General features: G+C 43.1%; 1 protein-coding gene across 3 annotated transcripts in view; it reads right to left on the bottom strand.

The window, feature by feature from the left end:
* UBA1 (ubiquitin like modifier activating enzyme 1) overlaps nucleotides 1-20,732 on the bottom strand; it is a 45,611-nt gene that overhangs the window by 3,790 nt on the left and 21,089 nt on the right. For all 3 annotated transcript variants that reach the window (XM_061614423.1, XM_061614420.1, XM_061614421.1), the window contains 19 exons: nucleotides 16,297-16,413; nucleotides 15,007-15,065; nucleotides 14,598-14,766; nucleotides 14,337-14,471; nucleotides 13,447-13,553; nucleotides 12,473-12,563; nucleotides 12,242-12,374; nucleotides 11,630-11,727; nucleotides 11,090-11,236; nucleotides 6,485-6,661; nucleotides 6,136-6,243; nucleotides 5,657-5,737; nucleotides 5,419-5,574; nucleotides 4,830-4,995; nucleotides 4,090-4,286; nucleotides 3,652-3,716; nucleotides 3,183-3,378; nucleotides 3,005-3,079; nucleotides 1,869-2,058 (listed from right to left, as the gene is read on the bottom strand). In XM_061614423.1, the coding sequence (XP_061470407.1) occupies nucleotides 1,869-2,058; nucleotides 3,005-3,079; nucleotides 3,183-3,378; nucleotides 3,652-3,716; nucleotides 4,090-4,286; nucleotides 4,830-4,995; nucleotides 5,419-5,574; nucleotides 5,657-5,737; nucleotides 6,136-6,243; nucleotides 6,485-6,661; nucleotides 11,090-11,236; nucleotides 11,630-11,727; nucleotides 12,242-12,374; nucleotides 12,473-12,563; nucleotides 13,447-13,553; nucleotides 14,337-14,471; nucleotides 14,598-14,766; nucleotides 15,007-15,065; nucleotides 16,297-16,413 (2,467 nt within the window). The remainder of the gene's footprint in view (nucleotides 1-1,868; nucleotides 2,059-3,004; nucleotides 3,080-3,182; nucleotides 3,379-3,651; nucleotides 3,717-4,089; nucleotides 4,287-4,829; nucleotides 4,996-5,418; nucleotides 5,575-5,656; nucleotides 5,738-6,135; nucleotides 6,244-6,484; nucleotides 6,662-11,089; nucleotides 11,237-11,629; nucleotides 11,728-12,241; nucleotides 12,375-12,472; nucleotides 12,564-13,446; nucleotides 13,554-14,336; nucleotides 14,472-14,597; nucleotides 14,767-15,006; nucleotides 15,066-16,296; nucleotides 16,414-20,732) is intronic.

The following is a 20,732-nucleotide window of genomic DNA, read 5'->3' as shown; positions in this document are numbered from 1 at the left end:
AGTGAGGAACAACAAAAAGGGTTTTTTCAGATATGTTCGAAGCAAGAGAAAGACCAAGGAAACGGTGGGACTGCTGCTCAATGAGGATGTCAAAATGTTGACAGATAACAAGGAAAAGGCAGAACTGCTCAACGCCTATTTTGCCTCCGTTTTCTCCCAAAAAGGGAACAGTGTGCAACCTTCCATCGGTAGCAATCTCAGTAAGGGGTCGGGATTGCAGTTCAAGATTGATAAGGAGATAGTCAGGAAATACCTAGTTAACCTAAATGAGTTCAAATCTCCAGGGCCTGATGAACTGCATCCCAGAGTATTGAAGGAACTTGCTGATGTACTCTCGGAACCTCTTGCCATCATCTTTGAGAAATCCTGGAGAACGGGAGAGGTGCCGGAGGATTAGAGACAGGCAAACGTCGTCCCGCTCTTTAAAAAGGGTAAAAAAGAAGATCCGGGGAATTACATGCCGGTCAGTCTGACTTCAATACCGGGAAAGATATTAGAACGGATAATAAAAGAGTCCATTGGCAACTATCTAGATGACAATGCTGTGATTAGTAGGAGCCAGCATGGGTTTGTCAAGAAAAAATCATGTCAAACTAATCTCATCTCTTTTTTTGATTGGGTCACTAGCTTAGTAGATGGTGGAAATGCTGTAGATGTCATCTATCTAGATTTCAGCAAAGTGTTTGACAAAGTCCACCACGACCTTTTGATTAGCAAACTGGTCAAATGCGGACTACATGGAAATACTGTCAGGTGGATTCACAACTGGTTGGAAAACTGTACTCAAAGAGTGGTCGTCGGTGGCTCTGCTTCGGACTGGAAGGAGGTTTCGAGTGGAGTGCCACAGGGTTCTGTCCTGGGGCCGATACTCTTCAACATTTTTATCAATGACTTAGATGATAGGGTGGAGGGAAGCCTTATGAAGTTTGCGGATGATACGAAACTGGGAGGGATAGCTAACACAATGGAAGACAGGAATAAAATCCAAAGGGACCTGGATAGACTAGAAAATTGGGCTGAAATTAATAAAATAAAATTCAATAAAGACAAATGCAAGATTCTGCATTTAGGCCACCAAAACAAAAAGAACGGGTACAGGATGGGAAATACCCGGCTTAGCAGTAGTGCGTGTGAGAAGGACCTTGGAATTGTAGTGGATCGCAAGTTGAACATGACCCAGCAGTGTGATGCTGCGGCAAAAAAGGCAAACGCGGTTTTGGGCTGCATAAACAGAGCTATAGTTTCCAGGTCAAGGGAAGTAATAGTCCCACTATATTCTGCATTAGTCAGGCCTCATCTGGAATACTGCGTTCAGTTCTGGGCACCTCATTTTAAGAAAGATATAGACAAGTTAGAGCGGGTTCAGAAGAGGGCGACGAGGATGATAGCCAGTATGGAGAACAAGTCTTATGAGGAAAGGTTGAAGGAACTTGGCATGTTCAGTCTGGTGAAGAGAAGGCTGAGGGGTGACATGATTGCACTCTTTAAGTACCTGAAGGGCTGTCACATAGAGGAGGGTACAGATTTGTTCTCTGCTGCCCCAGAGGATAGGACTAGGTCTAATGGTTTTAAGTTGCAGGAGCGTAGATTCAGATTGGACATTAGAAGGAACTTCTTGACAGTAAGGGCAGTTCGGCAATGGAACCGACTGCCTAGGGAGGTGGTGGGATCCCCTTCGCTGGATGTCTTCAAGCAGAGGCTGGACAGCTATCTGCAGGAGATGCTCTAGCTGTGGATTTCCTGCTGTGAGCAGGGGGTTGGACTCGATGGCCTACAAGGCCCCTGCCAACTCTATGATTCTATGATTCTAAGTTAGAGAGATTTCCCCTCTGCAGCCGTACCTTACTGCCAACTCTAGTAGGCCTTACCAACTGAGGCATTGGCATTCTGCAGCTCCTGATCAGAGATGTGGATGCGAACACCAGACTTTGGAGTGAATTCTGGAACTTGCACCTGGCACAACAGCTCCACTATGGCTGCTCTATCCCTGGTGCCTGTGATGCCATACGTTTGTGCAAACAAGTTTGCAGCTGCCACCACATAATCCATGTGCAAGGGCTGTGGAAGCAAACACAGGTCGTTAACCCAGATGGACAATTTCTCTGGGAGCCCATATTTTCTAAGTGAAAATACACATGCACCCTGATCAGATGAAGTTACACCCACAACCATGCTTCTTTCATTACTCTGAATCCACCACCTTTAAACAAAGAAGTAATAAATATAGAGAAGAGATCATGTCAGAGGTACTTGAAGACAATCTAATCTAACTTGATCATGCTGTCCCCACTGTCACACCTCTGTTGCTCAGGTTTAACTCCATTGTCTCCCAAACAAGCTGCCTTGTATGCTAGAAGAACCTGGACGACTCAAGAAACAGTTTAGTGCAATAATCCAAACAGTTCTAGCAAAAGACCGAAGTTACAAGCTAGTGGTCTCTCTCTCAGAGCATCTCTAGACAAATCTGATTTGGAAGAATACCTTATTTGAGTGTCAGGGAGAGACAATCAGACCTCCAGCATGAAGCAGAAGCCATAAATCAATCATCTTGGCCTGCCCCTACCACATGGCAATCACAATTTGTCAGAGGTGGATAGTTAAAAGAGTAAGGAAATTAATTGTGCACTTTTAAGAATAATGCACTGCAAGTTTGCCCAGCTTTAACACAGGGTCTCGCTCTGCTCATCTTTTCAGCACCTAGCAGTTCCTTCCCCCACAACCCGTTTGATGCTGTAGCCCTTTCCTTTTTCAAAATGAACAACCCAATGTCCTGAAGACTAAATGTAACACACATTTTCTAGTTACATGTCGTTTTCAACCTTCTTTTGAAAACATATAAATCTCAGGACTAATTGCAACTGTGATACCACTAGTGAACTTTTCAAGCACAGCAGATAGGGAAGGAATCAGTTCTTCCCGCCACCTTCTCACAGCCATCTATCATCTCGTCAGCAGTGCCAGCTCTCCAACCTTAAGTTTTCTTCAACCCTATCCCAGTGCTTACATTGTTGACATCATAGGTGAGTGAATGAGGGCATCGCTTTGGACCTGACCAGAAGAGAGTTCCTGAATTAGTTTTCTGAAAGAGAATGGAAGTGCTGTTATGAGGAGGACAGCAAGAAACATACCCTTCTACTGCTAGAAGGAAGACCTGAGGCTGCCGCATATCCTCACTTTCTCACCTGGTTTGGAGGGAAGTTGTGCAGCAGCTGACGAATATTGTTACTGTATTGGGTGTGCCAATGGTTGCATGCCCAAGCCACACAGTCAGCCCATGATTTAGGCCGATCAGTCACCAAGCTCTTGTAGACGGCTTCCAACACCTCCAAAGGTTGAGTACCTGGCAGCTTCTGGGTCCGCTCCATGAACTTGGGGTCTCTGGAGGAAAATGAGAGCTGGCTCAGCAATTTCCCCATCTCTGGCTTTCTGAAAGTTTCTGAAAGCACAAACTGCAAAGCCACACCCCAGCTGCCTGTTCTCCATGTTTTATCTATCTTTGTTTTAATTAGTGCACATCAGCACAGCATTATATATTCCTGGCCAGCACCAAATCTGTTGCATCTTCTACTGTTATACCAGGCTAGCCTTTGGTCTCCATTATGAAATACAGCTGTGACCAGTTTCATATCCTCAATACAACACTTTACTCACGTGATGTATTGATTGACATTCTCTGCAGGCTGCTTGAAAAGGCCTTCAAATTCATCACGGGCCCACTAGCAAAATAAATAATAAAAATCAGGTATCTAGGCAGGAGAGTCTATTGGAAGTTTTACAGCATCAAGCAGCAGCTAAGCTACTTTGTTGCAAAAGCTGGTGTGTAATTATAAGCAGATAAAATAAAATACATCACACTAAATGATGCCTGAACAGACATAATAAAAGTATAATGGCATCGTCTGGAAAGCCTTCCCTTTATGAGACAAGGCGCAGTGATCATAGACGGGTAACATACTGAAACACACGGTCCTGCCCATGTCAACAGCAAGCTCATCCTGTCGAGAATCTAGGAAGAGTTCTGGTTCCTAACCATTACAGTACAACAACTATTGCCTTGAAAATTGGAAATGCAACCTAATACTAACTGACCTGCAGGGTGTGCTCAATGGCATTGGGAAAGTTTTTGAGAGTACAGATGGGGATGGATTTTTCTGGAGGGTCCTGGCTGGAGCTGTAGGACTCTGTAAGGAAGGGGATCACCACCTGGATGTTCCCTTTGGTCCCCAGCGTCCCTGATTCCAGCAGGGGCTTCCGGTAATAGACGCAGCGACGATCCATGTACATCCCTAGTGCAAAGGACAGGGAAAGGGATTACAGAGAACAGCAAAAAGCTGTCAATCAGAACAGCACAGGAATCAAAAACTCTCAAGACAGGAAGTGGAACACTTTCCACTACTACTAGTTGGTTGCAAACATGTTCTAGGTGTATAAAGCAATGGCATTCTGAATTTCTCTCCCCAAAAAGTAAAGCTTATTGCAGCAACATCTTATCAGCTGGCTATGCATACAAAATTATTCATGAGCCATTTACAAGTCACTCTTCTTTAAAGAGAAGAGTCCCATAGAAAATGGGACCACCTTTGATAATGAATGTGTTTGGAGTGTGAAAGGGCCAGACAGTGAGTGTTTATCCTTTTCTTAGCACCTCCTCACTAAAAACCCATATCCTCAGTACTCTACATTCTTATCCAATGCATAGTAATGCAAGCACAATGGCACAGAGGCCTCCCTATACAAGTCTGCCTTGGAGCAGTCACCGAAGAAATGTCAGCTAGAAAAAGCGGTGTCCAGTGCCCATGTAAGCAATTTGACCACTGGCAGATACACACTAGCATCCACGTTGTCCAGTGCATTTGCCACTCCGTCAAGGCTCTCAAAGAAGTCGTCATCATAAACCCGCTCAGTGTCTGGGCCCACGCGGTCTTGGTGGCTTGTGATGTGGATGTTGGGGTTCATTTCCTTCACAGCTGCTGCCGCTGTATCAGATTTCATTTTCTGGATAGAAAGAAGAGACACTCAATGTGAATGAAGGGAACCCCGATGCTGTAGCTATTTGCCTCATCCCAGCTATTGTTTTTGCTCTGTATTAATGTTCAGACATAATTATGACTAGGCTTATGCCTAATAAACCCATGGTTGTATGGAAAACAAGCAATCTGGTAACTGACATCAAATGCAGTACCAGAACAAGCACAAAGATGTAGGTTTCTGGTCCTTATGCTTTCAGGAAAAAAGCTTAAGCAAGCACTAAGTCATATCTGCTAAAGAATCAAGCCAAACCAGAACAGTTTTGGTCAGAATTCCTAGCGTCTGGGTTAATTGCAACTTATAGAACAGGTTACTCTGCAAGTTTATATACTTCCTTGTCATCAAACATCCCATTCCCAGAAAAAGGAGCTTCAGATAAACAGAACTAACTGTAACATCCCAAGGCCGGAAGAGGAATTGCCGGTTGAGGTTTGATTTCTCAATTGTGTCCATGTCAGTCACAGCCACCTCTCCACCTTGCCCACACCCTAGACCAATCATAGCAAAGTTCTTCAGCAGCTCACAGCCAATGGCACCAGCTCCAACCTATGAGTGAGAAAGAGCAGCAACGTCAACAGAATACTGGGATATAGATACCAAGGAACAGGAGAATGGTGCTAGAACTCACCAGAAAATACTTCTGCTGACCCAGCTTATCCTGCAGGTCACTGCCAAAGACAGCAATTTGCCCATCGTATCGACAGTGTTTCTGTAAATTGAGGGGGGGGGAAACAAAGACAAACAGCTTTCATCTTCTAACCAAATGCTGGATTTCTCCATTTCACCAACCCTGTTATGGGTCCCCCAAAATAAATACCAGTCAATGTTACAGCATATTTCTTTATTCCTGTGCATACTGGATGCTGTGCTTTATTTAATTTTGGACTGTGATAGCCTCTGGCTATAGCAACAAAGTTTGTTTGTATGTAAAACAACACCCATACCCTCCTGCTGCCCAGAAGTTCTCACAATACCACAAACACCCTTCTCTCTGGAACAGTGCAGAAATTTAAACATGCTCCTTATCCTAGGCTTAAATCATACAACATCAAACAAATCTGCTTCCCATTCCTAGCATACATCTCAAACCCCACACCGATTACTTACAGGGGAACACTTCTCCTCAGTCAGAACATCCTTGTTTTCCTCAGGCAAGCACTCCAGTGCATCAAAGTACAGCCACTGTGTGATAGGCATGAATTTGCCTGAGCAAGCCTGAAAAAGAGAAGTGAGGAAAGAGAAAGACTATAATATCTTATGCCTTGGTACCTTATCATTCAGCTCTGTCTACAAGAAGGCTAGTCTTCTGTTTAAGGATGTGAGATGGGCTGATGTTGTATGCCAAACTCATCCACGTATACCCAAAACTACAAAGAGTTTGACAGCAGAACACAGGACCTGATCTCCCAGCCAGCTTTCCAGAAATTTTAAGTAAACTCCTGGAGATTGGCATCACCTTCATGACTTCTTGTGCAGCCAGGCCCCCAACGAAGGCATTGACAGGTGCCAGGTCTCCACTGGCCTGGAAGGCCAATTCTTTAATGACGTTCTCATTTAGCTGCTCTTGTCTGAGTGGGGGTGTTGCTTGCTCATTCAAATCCTTGACCAAAGCTAGCACCTCATCAGCATCTGCCTGAAAAGGAAGGAAGAGAAGTCAGATACAGGCTAGCAAAAGCCCTAATAAAGTATAAACTAAACTTTCAATTAGACTGCAGGATCATCATCCAGACATGCAGAAATTGACAGAGATACTGGAATGGAACTACAAGCGCATCTACCCCCCCCCCACTTTCTAATCTGCATGTTTACGAAGATGCTTTTGAAATCAAGTTAACAGTATCTGCAGAAGACACCAGCATTGAAGTAGAGCCTTTTGCCCTACACTGCTACCCATAACTCACTTATCTATTCAACCAGAACGGTGGGTATATCATCCCACAGAAGCAGAGATAAAGCTCTGAATACAGAAGGGGCACAGAGTATGTTCCTTCATAGCTCCTTACCCCTCCACATGAGTAGTAAAGTCAGAACGATGCAAAGAGGTTAAGACAATATAATCATGAAGAGTAATTTATTCCATCTGCAGAACTATATTTTTCTGGAACCAGAATTTGGATTGACTGGGCATAGAACTAAACATACACACACTTAAGAACAACAACAGGATATAAATCCATCATCATGTCTCTTTCTTCACTGTTGTTGTTATGTGCCTTCAAGTCGATTACAACTTATGACGACCCTATGAATCAGTGACCTCCAAGAGCATCTGTCATGAACCACCCTGTTCAGATCTTGCAAGTTCAGGTCTGTGGCTTCCTTTATGGAATCAATCCATCTCTTGTTTGGCCTTCCTCTTTTTCTACTCCCTGCTGTTTTTCCCAGCATTATTGTCTTTTCTAGTGAATTGTATCTTCTCATGATGTGTCCAAAGTATGATAATCTCAGTTTCATCATTTTAGCTTCCAGCAGCAGTTCTGGTTTAATTTGTTCTAACACCCTATTATTTGTCTTTTTTGCAGTCCATGGTATCCACAAAGCTCTCTTCCAACACCACATTTCAAACGAGTTGATTTTTTTCTTATCCATCTTTTTCACTGTCCAACTTTCACATCCATACATAGAATTCGGGAATACCACAGTCTGAATGATCCTGACTTTGGTGTTCAGTGATACATCTTTGCATTTGAGGACCTTTTCTAGTTCTCTCATAGCTGCCCTACCCAGTCCTAGCCTTCTTCTGATTTCTTGACTATTGTCTCCATTTTGGTTAATGACTGTGCCGAGGTATTGATAATCCTTGACAAGTTCAATGTCCTCATTGTCAACTTTAAAGATACATAAATCTTCTGTTGTCATTACTTTAGTCTTCTTGACGTTCAGCTGTAGTCCTGCTTTTGTGTTTTCCTCTAACTTTCATCAGCAATCTTTTCAAATCATTACTGGTTTCTGTTAATAGTATGGTATTATCTGAATATATTAAATTATTGATATTTCTCCCTCCAATTTTTACACCTTCTTCATCTTGGTCCAATCCTGCTTTCCGTATGATATGATTAAACAAATAGGGTGATAAAATACACCCCTGTCTCACACCCTTTCCGATGGGGAACCAATTGGTTTCTCCATATTCTGTCCTTACAGTAGCCTCTTGTCCAGAGTATAGGTTGTGCATCAGGACAATCAGATGCTGTGGCACCCCCATTTCTTTTAAAGCATTCCATAGTTTTTCATCATCTACACAGTTAAAGGCTTTGCTGTAATCTATAAAGCACAGGGTGATTTTCTTTTGAAATTCCTTCCTCCGTTCCATTATCCAACGTATGTTTGCGATATGATCTCTGGTGCCTCTTCCCTTTCTAAATCCAGCTTGGTTGTCTGGCATTTCTCGCTCCATGTATGGTAAGAGCCTTTGTTGTAGAATCTTGAGCATTACTTTACTTGCATGGGATATTAAGGCAATTGTTCAGTAATTACTGCATTCTCTGGGATCCCCTTTCTTTGGAAGTGGGATATATATTGAACGCTTCCAGTCTGTGGACCATTGTTTAGTTTTCCATATTTGACAAATTTTATCAAAATTTGGACAGATTCAGTCTCAGTAGCTTGTAGCAACTCTAATGGTATGCCATCTGTTCCTGGTGATTTGTTTCTTCCAAGTATTTGAAGAGCAGCTTTTACCTCGCATTCTGAAATTTCCGGTTCTTCATCATATGGTTCCTCTGTGAATGAATCTCTCATCCTTGCATCTTTTTTATAGAGTTCTTCAGTGTATTGCTTCCATCTTTCTTTTATATCATCTCGGTCAGTCAGTGTGTTCCCCTGTTGATTATTCAACATCCCTACTCGTGGTTTAAATTTCCCTTTCGTTTCTCTAATCTGTTGGAATAGGTCTCTTGTCCTTCCCTTTTTGTTGTCCTCTTCTATTTCTATACAATAACTATTGTAATAGTTTTCTTTGTCTCTACGTACTCGTCGCTGTATAGTTGCATATAGGGTTCTGACCGTGTTTCTATCTCCTTTTGCTTTTGCTTTCCTTCTCTCTTTAACCATTTTAAGAGTTTCTTCAGTTATCCGTTGAGGTCTTTCTCTCTTTTGCACTAGAGGTATTGTCTTTTAGCATTTTTCCCTGATCATGTCCCTGACTTCAGTCCATAGTTCTTCTGGTTCTCTGTCAACTCAGTTTAAAGCCTCAAATCTGTTCCTTATTTGATCTTTATATTCTTCTGGGATGTTATTTAAAGAGTATTTTGGCATTATGATTGCTTTGTTCTTCTTCTTTAGCTTTACTCCGATTTTCGATACGACTAGTTCATGATCTGTACCGCAGTCTGCTCCTGGTCTTGTTTTTGCAGAAAGTATGGAACTTCTTCATCTTCTGTTGCCAATTATATAATCACTTTGATTCCTGTATTGACCATCTGGTGATGTCCATGTGTACAGTCGTCTTTTCGGTTGCTCAAAAAACGTGTTCGCAAGAAACAAATGATTGGCTTCGCAGAATTCAATAAGTCTTTCTCCTGCTTCATTTCTGTCTCCTAAGCCCCATTTCCCCACAATTCCTAGTTCTTCTCTGTTCCCTACTTTTGCATTTCAGGCCCCCATGATTATCATCATATCTTGTTTTGGTGTGTGATCAATTTCTTCCTGTACTTCCGCATAAAATCTCTCCAATTCTTCTCCTGTGTTTGACGTTGGAGAGTAGACTTGGATGATGGTTATGTTAATAGGTTTCCCATTTAATCTCATTGATATCACTCGTTCAGACCTTGCGTTGTGGCTCCTAATTGCTTTTGCTACATCACTTCTCACTATTAAAGCAACCCCATTTCTTCTTAATTTCTCATTTCCTGCATAAAATATTTTGTAGTTGCCTGACTGAAAATGTCCCATTCCTGTCCATTTTAATTCGCTCACACCAAGTATTGTAATGTTGATGCGTTCCATTTCTTGCTTGACAATTTCTAACTTTCCCTGTTTCATGCTTCTCACATTCCATGTTCTTATTGTGTGCGTCATACAACTCAGGACTCTCCTTTCGCATCTATGCGCATCAGCCTCTGGGCTTCCTTTTGGCTTTGACCCAGCTGCGTCATTAGTCACAGCGCTACTCGTACTTGTCCTTTATTCTTCCTCAGTAGCTCAGTGAGTGCCTTCTGACCTGGGGGTCTCATCTTCCACCATTATCTCGTGTTGTATTTTCGATACTATGTTCACAGGGTTTTCGTGGTAAGAGGTATTCAGAGGTGGTTTACCATTGCCTTCCTCTGAGTTTGGATGCATTTTAGTCTGGTGTCTCAGCTTTGACCATTCCGCCTTGGGTGCCCCTGCTAGGAGTCTAGCCTCTTGGTCTAGACTCCTGACGGCATTGCTCTCAGCTTCATCAACTCTCAAACCCCCTCACCACATTAAGGAACGCATCCTAAAGGGCGTCTCTCTTCATACACTACTCATTACCTGTTTGTCTTTCCTTACCTTTCCTTTATTTTGGACAATAAAAGGCAACTGTGCAAAATCTGAAAGGGCCAAACTAGACAATTACTCTTTTTCCCATGTATGTTTTTAAAATGTAAGTAGTGCCAACAGGAGCTTTTCTCCCAATGCAAGTAACAGATTTGGGTGTACGATCTTCACCAGGAGTGCACCGGGGGGGAGGGATAACCCCTCCTCCCCTCTGCCTGCTGCAGTCCTAGTAATTATCAGCCCCAAGCAGCTGCTGTTTGCATTTTTAAAATATACATATTAGAAGCAAAAGAACATTTAATATCATACTGGATCCTTTGCAAGGAAGGGCAGAATATAATTTTCATAAATAAATAAATCTAGTTTGGCCCCCAGCTTCAAAACACAACCAAGTGAGCAACCTCATACAAGGTCAGCTTTTAAAAACAAACAAACAAACAAACAAAATGTTACCTACAGTCTTCTTCTTAGGATGCAAATTTTGCATATTACAGAACCGGGGATTTTCATGGCTAGTTTGGGCAGCTACAGAGAAAACATAAAGATCAAGGTACCAGAATACCACCAAAGTGAAGAAGGCCAGTTCTGTACAACCCACCTGACTGCGAGGCTTGGGGAAACGGCCATGCTTCTTGTGGAACTCATGCAAAGCCTGGAATCCCAAATGCAACTGTCCTGGTCGGTCAAACTTGCCAAAGTCAGTGATAATAAACTCTGGCTCTGGCAGAGATGTACGCAGAGATTTCTGGAAGAGAAGAACAGGAAAGTATTTCCCCCACACTTTGCATCCCTTGATAAGCAGATGAATATCCCCTTTGAACATGGAAGCACTTCCTTTAGTTCATACAGACTATGGAATGGTAAAACTGCCAAATTCACTATAGTTGTATGTTAATGTTCTGGAGCCCCAGATAAGAACGTTTGATGCAACTAGCACAGCACAATCAATCCAGTGAAATGTGCACAAGATCACTTCATAGCTCCCATTTTCTATGGCCAAGTGGAGCGCTGAAAGCTCCAAGGCTCTTGGCTGAGCCTTGATGCCTCCAAAGAAATGGCACATCAGTCAAAGGGAACCTGGCTGTTCCAACACAACAGCACCACAAAAAATGCAGAGCCTGTGAGGAAGGACACTTACAAAACTAATCTTTTTTGGCATCTTGACCTGGGTGACGATACCACCACGTACATAATCTGAGAAGTTGGAGGTGTCGCCAATGCTGAATGTGTAAGGGCCTGGGAAAGAGATAGTACACATATACTGATTGCATGTAAGAAATCACACATAACATGTAAGCACACTAGAAAAAAAAAGGTACTGCATAACTACTAACATTATTTTGGGCCAGGCCCTCCAGCAACCATCTCAATATATTGCAAGGGGGGGGTCTATCATGAAGTTATAAGGACAGAAGTGTATGCTTTTGATTTTTTTAATACTTTGGAAGTTGACAAGATTGAATTATAAATGACTAGGGAAGGAGTAGAGTAGAGGAATGTTCCCACACAACAGGAGAAACAGTAAAAAGAGGAAACAATAACAGATTGTGGGAGAGATTTTATTCTGTGCGTATGTGTAATGGGGTTGCAGTTGTTCATCTGAAAAATGAGTAAATGGAATGAAGTGCTGTTGGGTGTAAGCCAAAACATTTTGTTGGTATGTAATGAGAGGCTGCAACCCCAACATCCATCCCATTTCAGTAGCATCCAAGATCTGCTCTGCTTAGTCAAGGCACCAATGGGGTCTCACCAAGCACTTTGATTTCCATCGGTTCACAGCTGTTGAGCTCCTTCATGCCCTCAACTTCAGTGAAAGAAACAAAGTCCCCAGTCTCAAAGCCATGCCGAGCCTCATCCAGACAGGTTACCTCTCCAGGGCACCCCTGTACAGAAAGAAGGGAGTCAGTACAAGACATTGAAGGAAGAGAGCAAATCTGTCTCTAGGAAGAAGTTGTGGCTTCCAGCTACAAGAAGGGATTACCTTGGTAATCATGGAGACCATGGCGCTGAGTGGCTGCTCCCCATTAGTGTCTGTCACAACCATGTCATCACCAAAGTCACAGAACAACTGGCTGTAATGGAAAGGAAATGGGATGAGGGACCAATAGTGCAGTTTCCACTGCAACCTCTACCCATGAATAGATGTCAATGCTATCATAGATAATAGGTAGGACAGGACATGTGTACTGGTGTTGCAGGGCAGGTAGTTTTATCAGACAAAGATTGGAACTCCCAAAGCTGCTCATCCTAGATAGGATGGAGAACCCAGCCAAAGGAAAGGAGTCAAGGGTTACCGTAGCATAGATCGGGGTGGGGAACCTTTTCTGGCTGCCAGGCCAGTCCCTTATCTCCCCACCCCAGCAGGCCAAATTTGACAGGTGTGCAGAGCCACCCAACTGTCAATCACCGGATGTCACTATGATGGTAGATGATGCTGTGCTTTGAGACCTCAATTGTCAGGACTTCAAAGTGCAGCTTGGGGCTGTTTGAAAGGCCTTTTGCAAACTGCTTTGTGTCGCTCTTGAACCTCTGAAAAGCAGAAGTTTAAAGAGCAGTGCAGGGCTGTTTGTAAAATGGTTTTCAAACAGCTCTACGCTGTGGCTACTTCACCTGTTCCCAGAAGGGGAACTGCAGCACACAGCCAAACTTAGCAGGATTTAACCCCCCTCATCAGCTGAAAAGTGCAGGTTAAATCCTGCTGCTCTGGCTGTATGCACCAATTCCCTGTGAAGAACTGGTGTGTGCAGCCAACCAAGAATGAAACCTTGCTGCCCCACCCATCAGCTGACATTACCCTCCATCAGAGTGACTTCAGCTGATTACCAGGTAGGCATGGTTTTTGAAAAATGGCCTTTTGGGCCAAATTTGAACCCCTGGTGGGCCAAGATTAGCCCCTTGGCCAAATATTCCCCATCCTGACATTGATAAAGAAATAGAGAAGGGATTCCATCTTACCCAAAGAGACCCTTTGTATCTGCCACTACCAGCTTAATGTCTTCATTGTGGCAGAAGTCACCAATGCGCAGCTGCTCCTCCAGGGGACAATTGGTGAGCACAACCACCTGCAAAGGGGGAAAAGTGCTATTCTAGGCAACTGACACACGACCTCTGATGGGTCTCACTGAAGATCTAAATATCTGTACTGGCTCACTATTAAAGACTCCTGCAGTACAAGAAGCCTAAAGAACCGGACTCCCTCCACCCTCCAAATCCTCTTATATAAACAAGTGAAAAACACAGGAGGATTCATATAGACATATGATTCTTATAGACACCCATAGCATCATGAACCTCTGCTTTCAAGAACATTAGATTTCTCAGAACCTCTCACTCCTGAATTCCTATAGTTAGATGATTCAACTATATGCCTCCACAGGATTAGACGAACTGCAGCAGAAAACATGGAGAAGTATACAGCAAAGCTGCATTTGAGTGACGCCTAAAACAGCCAGTGCAGTTCCTGCCTCTCCACAAGGATTTATACTGGAACTTGTGTTATCTAATATTCCTAAATGTTCTGGAGTCAGGTAAACAGTGAAGTAACCTGGCCTTCAGATGACAAAAATGGTTCATGATGGCAAACTTCCAGGCAGACTAAAAAGAAATTCAAATAGGTTGTCTCCAAAGTACAAGTACAAAGGTGATGCACATGAATTAAAATATTTAAATAGAACCTTGAAGTATGGGACAATACGCTAAAGACAGAATACCAGACTAAGTGGACCCTTGATCTGATCCAAAGCAATTCTTATATCCTGGTTTCTAGACTTCCTTTTTGCTGAGAACAAAACCAATATTTCCCTTATGTGGAGAAGCCCAGTTCTCAACAGACTGCTTTAAAGTACCTGAAAGTTGCTGAGGAAGTCCTCACTGAGGGGCCCAGTGTAGGCAGTAACAGGTACATAGGAGTTGAGCTCAGCAAGCCGTGGCTGGGATACCTCAGCCCGATTCTTTCCCAGGTCCTCCTCACGTAGGTAGAACTGGGGGCAGGGAGGGAGGGGAGAGAAAGAGAGAGAGATGTGGATGGAATACTGAGTGTATGGGGCAGTCTGACTACCAGAGGTGGCACACCTTAGGTCATTTAAGTAAATGCAGGAGGACCCTACCTGGGAAGAGAGGTCAGACCACTCAGCCACACCCTGGTCATGAATTGTGACAGATTTAACTCCACCCAAGATGATGTTCTTGGCAATCTCCACACCCAGTCCTCGCAGGCCTGACACTAGAATGCTGGCATTCTGCATTCGCTTCATGGCCTCATGGCCCAGCACGTATCTACTCAGAACAAGGGGGGAAAGGGAGAACCCCAAAGGGTTAATTTTAGATCCTTACCTGCCCAGTTGGAAAACCAGGCATCTTGCCCAAAGAGTTGCCTCTCAGCATCTGAGAAACTGCTGAAGGTCAACAGCCACAACAGAATAGGACCATAGCTCCCCTCCCCTCTGCCTCTTACATACTAGTACTGGCAGTGCACCTCTCATGATGACCCCTCCCTCTCCTTCTTCTGGTACTTACAGCTGCCTTGAGTACAGACCCTCATCAATGTCTGTTTCACTTCCATTCTTGGCCATACCCTGGAGGGAAAAAGAAGAAATATAAAAGGGGGATAATGGAGCAAGTGGAATACTGACAAGTACAAAACTAGTAAAAATGCAATGACTACTGTAAAAAATTACATGAATACATATTCCCAGGCCCCTGGTTGTTGACAAAAACTTAACATGCACAGCTAGTTTCCGCAGGGACCCAGCTAAGTTTGCCTACAGTCAGGTAGCAGAGTTGGAGCTCTGTCTCTCACCATGCTGACCCAACCCTTCTAGCTCTCTACTACTTCCCCGTGTTTCACAATAGTGGCTTCCCAATATTTGACTTCTCCTCATTCAGCAAATGGGACCAAAATGTAGTATGCCTACACACTCAGTCTGCATAATGTACCCCAAGTACTGAATTTTGGCTTTCGAGTTGTATAATTTGAGATCTTTATAGCCCAAATAGAGACCTGAGACAGAGTTAGAAATGATGGCTGCTGTAAGTCATGCTGCTAGTTCCTTTATTTTGAAAATGAATGAATAAGGAGGACTCTTGCCAGTTTCCTGCTACTTGCACGCATTATAATAGGGCATGAGATCCTCTGCTGTAATTGATGAAAAAAGCCTGAAGTTAGAGGCAGTAATGCTGGCTTGCACTAATTTGCTTCTTTTAGAATGACTGAAGGCCTCAAACAATTGGTAGCATAGAAGCAGAGAACCTGACTGGTTAATGAGATAGCCAATTCCCAACCAACTATTGTATTCTGTGTAACTGTAAGTTCTTCTATTGATTTTATGATAGCTACCTTGAACACTGTTTGCAGAGTAGCTAGCTTGGTTCTCAGTGGCTCCACCGAGTTCCACCAGCAGCAGAGGTTGGGAGGACTGCAACTGTCAAGACTGTAAGAGGTTTGAGGGCAACACCTGGGAGCAGGTTTAGTCTACATCTAAATGGTGTCCCCAAGTGCACCCTTTTATTTCCTTCCACGAAACTGCCACCTTAGAGGAAAAAGTAACCTGCTGCACTTGGAAACATGATAGCAGCCAAATCTCTCATCACCAGCAGCCCTTACAGGATGGCCCAACAGCCACCTGCAACATATAGACATTCTCTCTGCCACACCTATCACAGCAACAGACCCTTTTCCAATAATAAAATTAAGGCTGCTAGGTCTGGGTTAGTTTCTTCTTGGAACAGATATAAAAGTTCCCCCATATAAGAAGCAAGATATAAGTGACTCAGCAGGATGGTACACTAATTAACCCAATGTCTTACGTTGGCAGGCGCCTCGCGCAGATCAGTCTGTACGGATTTGCCAGAAGAGCAGTTTGAACCCGTCTTCGTCTCTGAATCAGACAAGCGACGCTTCTTGGACAACGGCGAGCTGGACATCTGAATGGAGTAAAGGAGAAAATACAACTAGTTAAGAATACATAGCTTGGCTTGTAAGGCACAAAGACCCACAATTATGGCATTTTGCAATAGAATTCTGGCTTTGGTCAAATACACATGACTGTGATTTAATGTGCTGAAAAGGCATGGGGAGCAAAACTTGACTACTGCAATGAATGGATCATAGAAAGTGACAGTACCTCCATCTTGACCCTAAGCAGATCTCTGTTGCCAGATGGATCACATAACTCCTTCATTTGAAGGACTGATGCCACTGGCCTCTTAGGGTATGCAAAAGGGACTATTCCATTGGAGGCACTTACTGTTGTACCAAAGCACAAGTCATAACAGTTAATTTTATGTTGCAGCACCAAAAATACAAGAGGGAATGGCCTCTTTCCGGAATCACTGATTTCCCAGAGCATCAGTTTAGGGGCTTCTGTGCTACCAGATGTCTTATACATCAACATAAAAAGACACCACCTTTCATACCCAGGCTAGTGGTTAAAGACACTTGGGTAGTTCTATCCTGCTTCTCTCTTACTGCCTTCTGTTTCTGAGAAGAGAATCTTTAATAGACTAATCTACTGTTTAAAGGTGCTAAAAATCTCAGTGCCACCCCTGTGGAACTGGTAGCCCAACTCAGAGGCATCTGAATCAGATGACCTCACTGGACTGTTCCCTCCCAACAGAGTTCTCCAGTTTTCTACAGAACAAATCAAAAGTCATACAGACAGAACTGGCTAGGGAGGGGCTGGAAATGAGTCAGCCGGGGAACAATCAGCCTTAGCTGGCAGAGGTTAGATCACTGGGAACTTCCAAGCAATGGGTTCAGAAGATCAAGGAAAAGTATGAAGTAATGCAATTAAGTTCTCTATAGGTCCAAAGAACTCTCCAACAGCTCCGAATGGGGCGATTCTGTAGAAACCTGCCCAAAAAGTATCCTAATGATCATTATTTCTATACCACCAGAGATGTGCAGGTTGACCCTAATATGTGCCTATTCAGAAATAAGCCCCACTGAATTCAACAGAACTAATTCCCTGGGAGGTGTGCTCGGGATTACTGTCCAAATAATGAAAACTTCTTGGGATTATCAGGAGTTACAATTTATGGTTATGCTACCCAAATTGAGAGAGTTAAATGGCTTTTATAATGTGCGGATTTATCCCAGGTGGATAGAGTTCAGATAAGTTGCATCATATACCCCAGAGATCAGTCATCTTCTGCCTTGTACTGGCTTCTTTTTCTTTTAACCCAAATCCCCCTATCTATACATTTCAAAATTTACAAAGCAAGAGTACCAACTTAGTATCTTTTAACATTAACCTTGCTAAGTAATCCTGAGTAGGCACACTTGCTTCAGGACATAAACAGCATTGCCAAGGCAGACCCAACTGCAGGACTTTTGCAGTGAACCCAGCAGAGACAAGGTGGTCCACTAGAAATTGGCCACTGGTTTTTCAACAGACCACTATCTACCTTCTGTTAATGGAGATTTCATAGATGAGCAGAAAGTGTGAAGGAAGACCACAAAACATCACAAATCATAGGTAAAGGAGGGAAATACAACTACATCCCAACTTCCTCCCCAAACACCAATCTCAATGCCCAAACGTCCTAAATCTAAGCCAGTTTTGTAGTCCCTTCTTAAACCTATTCACAAGTACTGCTTTTATTCTTGGGGCATGAGACAGACAGCTGGGATAACAGCACTCCATTGACAGCTCTGTTCTTATCCTCCCATGGCACAAACAACTGCTTGCATTCCAGCAGAGCTATTGCACTGTTTTCTCGCTAGCTCAATGAATGAGCATCCGTTTTGACAGCACCCGGCTGCTTCACCATATGCTGAACTTAAATTAACTAACAGCATTTCTGCACCCCATGCAACCAGCCAACAGAGATACAGCAAGTTGGTGACAAGTGACTGCATTTCCTTAGCTAGGAGAAACCAGAATCTGAAAGACACGTCAGCAAGAAGCAACAGACATGGCCTTCCAGCAGGCAAGACAGTCTTGACAGAATGTGACAGGCAAGAAAAGAGCATCCTATACCTAAGGGCCATGGGGTAAGGGAGAAGAGAGGGACATCTGGACTTATCCCTCACATCTTAGGGTACTTTAGGTTAAGAAGGGCTTTTATAAGGTAGAAAAGGAAGCATGGGGCTGACAATAACTTGTAAAAAAAAAAAGAGCACTGATGTACTATAGCAGCTAGCAAGGTAAGCTCTAGGCTAGGATGTTGCCAGTACACCTTTACATGGACTGCCTTTCAAGTCGATTCCGCCTCATGGTGACCCATGAAGAGGGTTTTCATGGTAAGCGGTATTCAGAGGAGGTTTACCATTGCCTTCCTCTGAGGCTGAGAGGCAGTGACTGGCCCAAGGTCACCCAGTGAGCTTCATGGCTGTGTAGGGATTCGCACCCTGGTCTCCCAGGTCGCAGTCTAAAACTTTAACCACTACACCACACTGGCTCTCAGTACACCTTTAGCCCTACCTGTAAGTAGGGTCTTAGGTATGTCAGTATTCTTTCAGCTTCAGCCACTGTATCTGCATAATATTATATGCAGTCTACCTTGAACTTGCAAAAGGATTACTGAGATGATGACTATTAAGTGCTTTGAAGACTTGAAATTCATTAAATAAATGCTAAGAATAATTAATAGAAAATGCTTCCTTTTACTTTCTTATAACTTATTTCTATAGTATGAATTGTTAAGTACAGACTTCTCTTAGTTTAGTAAAAGGGGACAATGTAGCAAAAAAAAACAGAGTTATGCACACTTAGCTCAGATAGCAAGTATAATCTAGTCACAGCAAAGATACTCTCTTACTCTGGAAGGTATGCTGACAACATTTAAGGGCTTTAATAAAAACCAGGCCCCCCCAGACCAGTAGCCATTTACCCACATTTGTTTCCCCCCCTCTAGTATATGAGGCAAGCATATATCTCATCAGTTTCATTCATGGAGACAGAGCAGGCTTAGGTAAAGGCACAGGGTAGATGGCTACACATGAATTCTTCAGAAGCAGCACATTAACTCATTCTATGGGTGCAGCAGTTTGGCTTTCCAATTATCCCACAAAACTACTCCATATTTTCTTGTGGGTCATTTACATCTTGTGGGTCATATGCATGGGGTGGGTGGGAAAGATACTCTAGTCCAGAGTTCCCATCTAGCACCTATTTCTGCTTGATTTCAAAGGAAGGAAGCATCTCAGGATGGACAAACACAATTAATGCTGGGGATTAGTATTATTTCAGCAGTAAACCAAAATACCAATGGATGCTAAGCTTAAAAGCAAAGATGAGAGCGGAAGCCATTCCATGCAAACTGAAACCCAATTCAGGTCAGTTAATTTAGAATAAACGCACATGTCAAAAATAGTATATAAAATTTCTAATTGAGGGTCACTTCTCATGTCACACGACAATGCAAGTTTATCACTGTATGTACATGTGATAGGGAGCCACAACCAGAGTGTGCACCTATTTGATATATGAAGCTGAAAATACATGTTTGATGCTGGCATACATGCTTTAAGAGCACATATTTAATGTTTTGTGCATGCAGGTGTGTGTGTGTGTGAAATGCAGTTGTTATAGACAAATGGAAGATTCCTTGCTCATTTAAGGAACTATGTGAAGATGGCAGTTAGCATACGCTCAAGCAAATGTCCTCATCCTCACCACTTCACCTTCTGGCAAGTGCAACTGCTTTGCTGGCTTTTAAAGAGAAAGTCTTCAATCACCCAGCAAGGGAAAAGGTATATACCATATACACTCAACACTATGGACTCCAAATACAAAGACCACAAAGCCCACTGCTCCTGTAAAAAATGAAAAAGCAAAAGGAACAAAGAGAAAGCCTTCAGCTGGGGGGGGGGAGACCCTGAACACTAATTAATGGAGAACTAAAGAAACAGTTGTCTGTCAACAAACTCAAAAGACAGTCTTACATAACAGCCAAAATCTGACCTGGTCTATTGGCATATTTTAAAAAGGTGCCCAGGAAGTGTTAACAGAATTTCCAGAAATCATTTTATTGTTCAAGTTATGGGCTTTGAATGGTACATTGTGATAAGTGAAGAGGGAGATAATAGGTTCATTTACATAAGTAAAGGTCTTGCAATTGGCATACGAAGCCCTGAACAACTTGGAACTAGGTTACCTCCAGGTACGCCTGACCTTATATAACTTCTGCCTAAACACTTTGATTTTTGAGAGAGATACTCTTAGTAGTGCTGTATGCTCCCAAGGTTCACCTTATGTTCTTTAAGATCAGGGCCTTTAGTGTAGAATGTACTTCCAATG

This window comes from Rhineura floridana, chromosome 3, assembly GCF_030035675.1.
Source record: "Rhineura floridana isolate rRhiFlo1 chromosome 3, rRhiFlo1.hap2, whole genome shotgun sequence".
NCBI classification, from domain to species: domain Eukaryota; kingdom Metazoa; phylum Chordata; class Lepidosauria; order Squamata; family Rhineuridae; genus Rhineura; species Rhineura floridana.
Note: the sequence above shows the minus strand (reverse complement) of the source record. Positions and strands in the feature narration are given on the sequence as shown.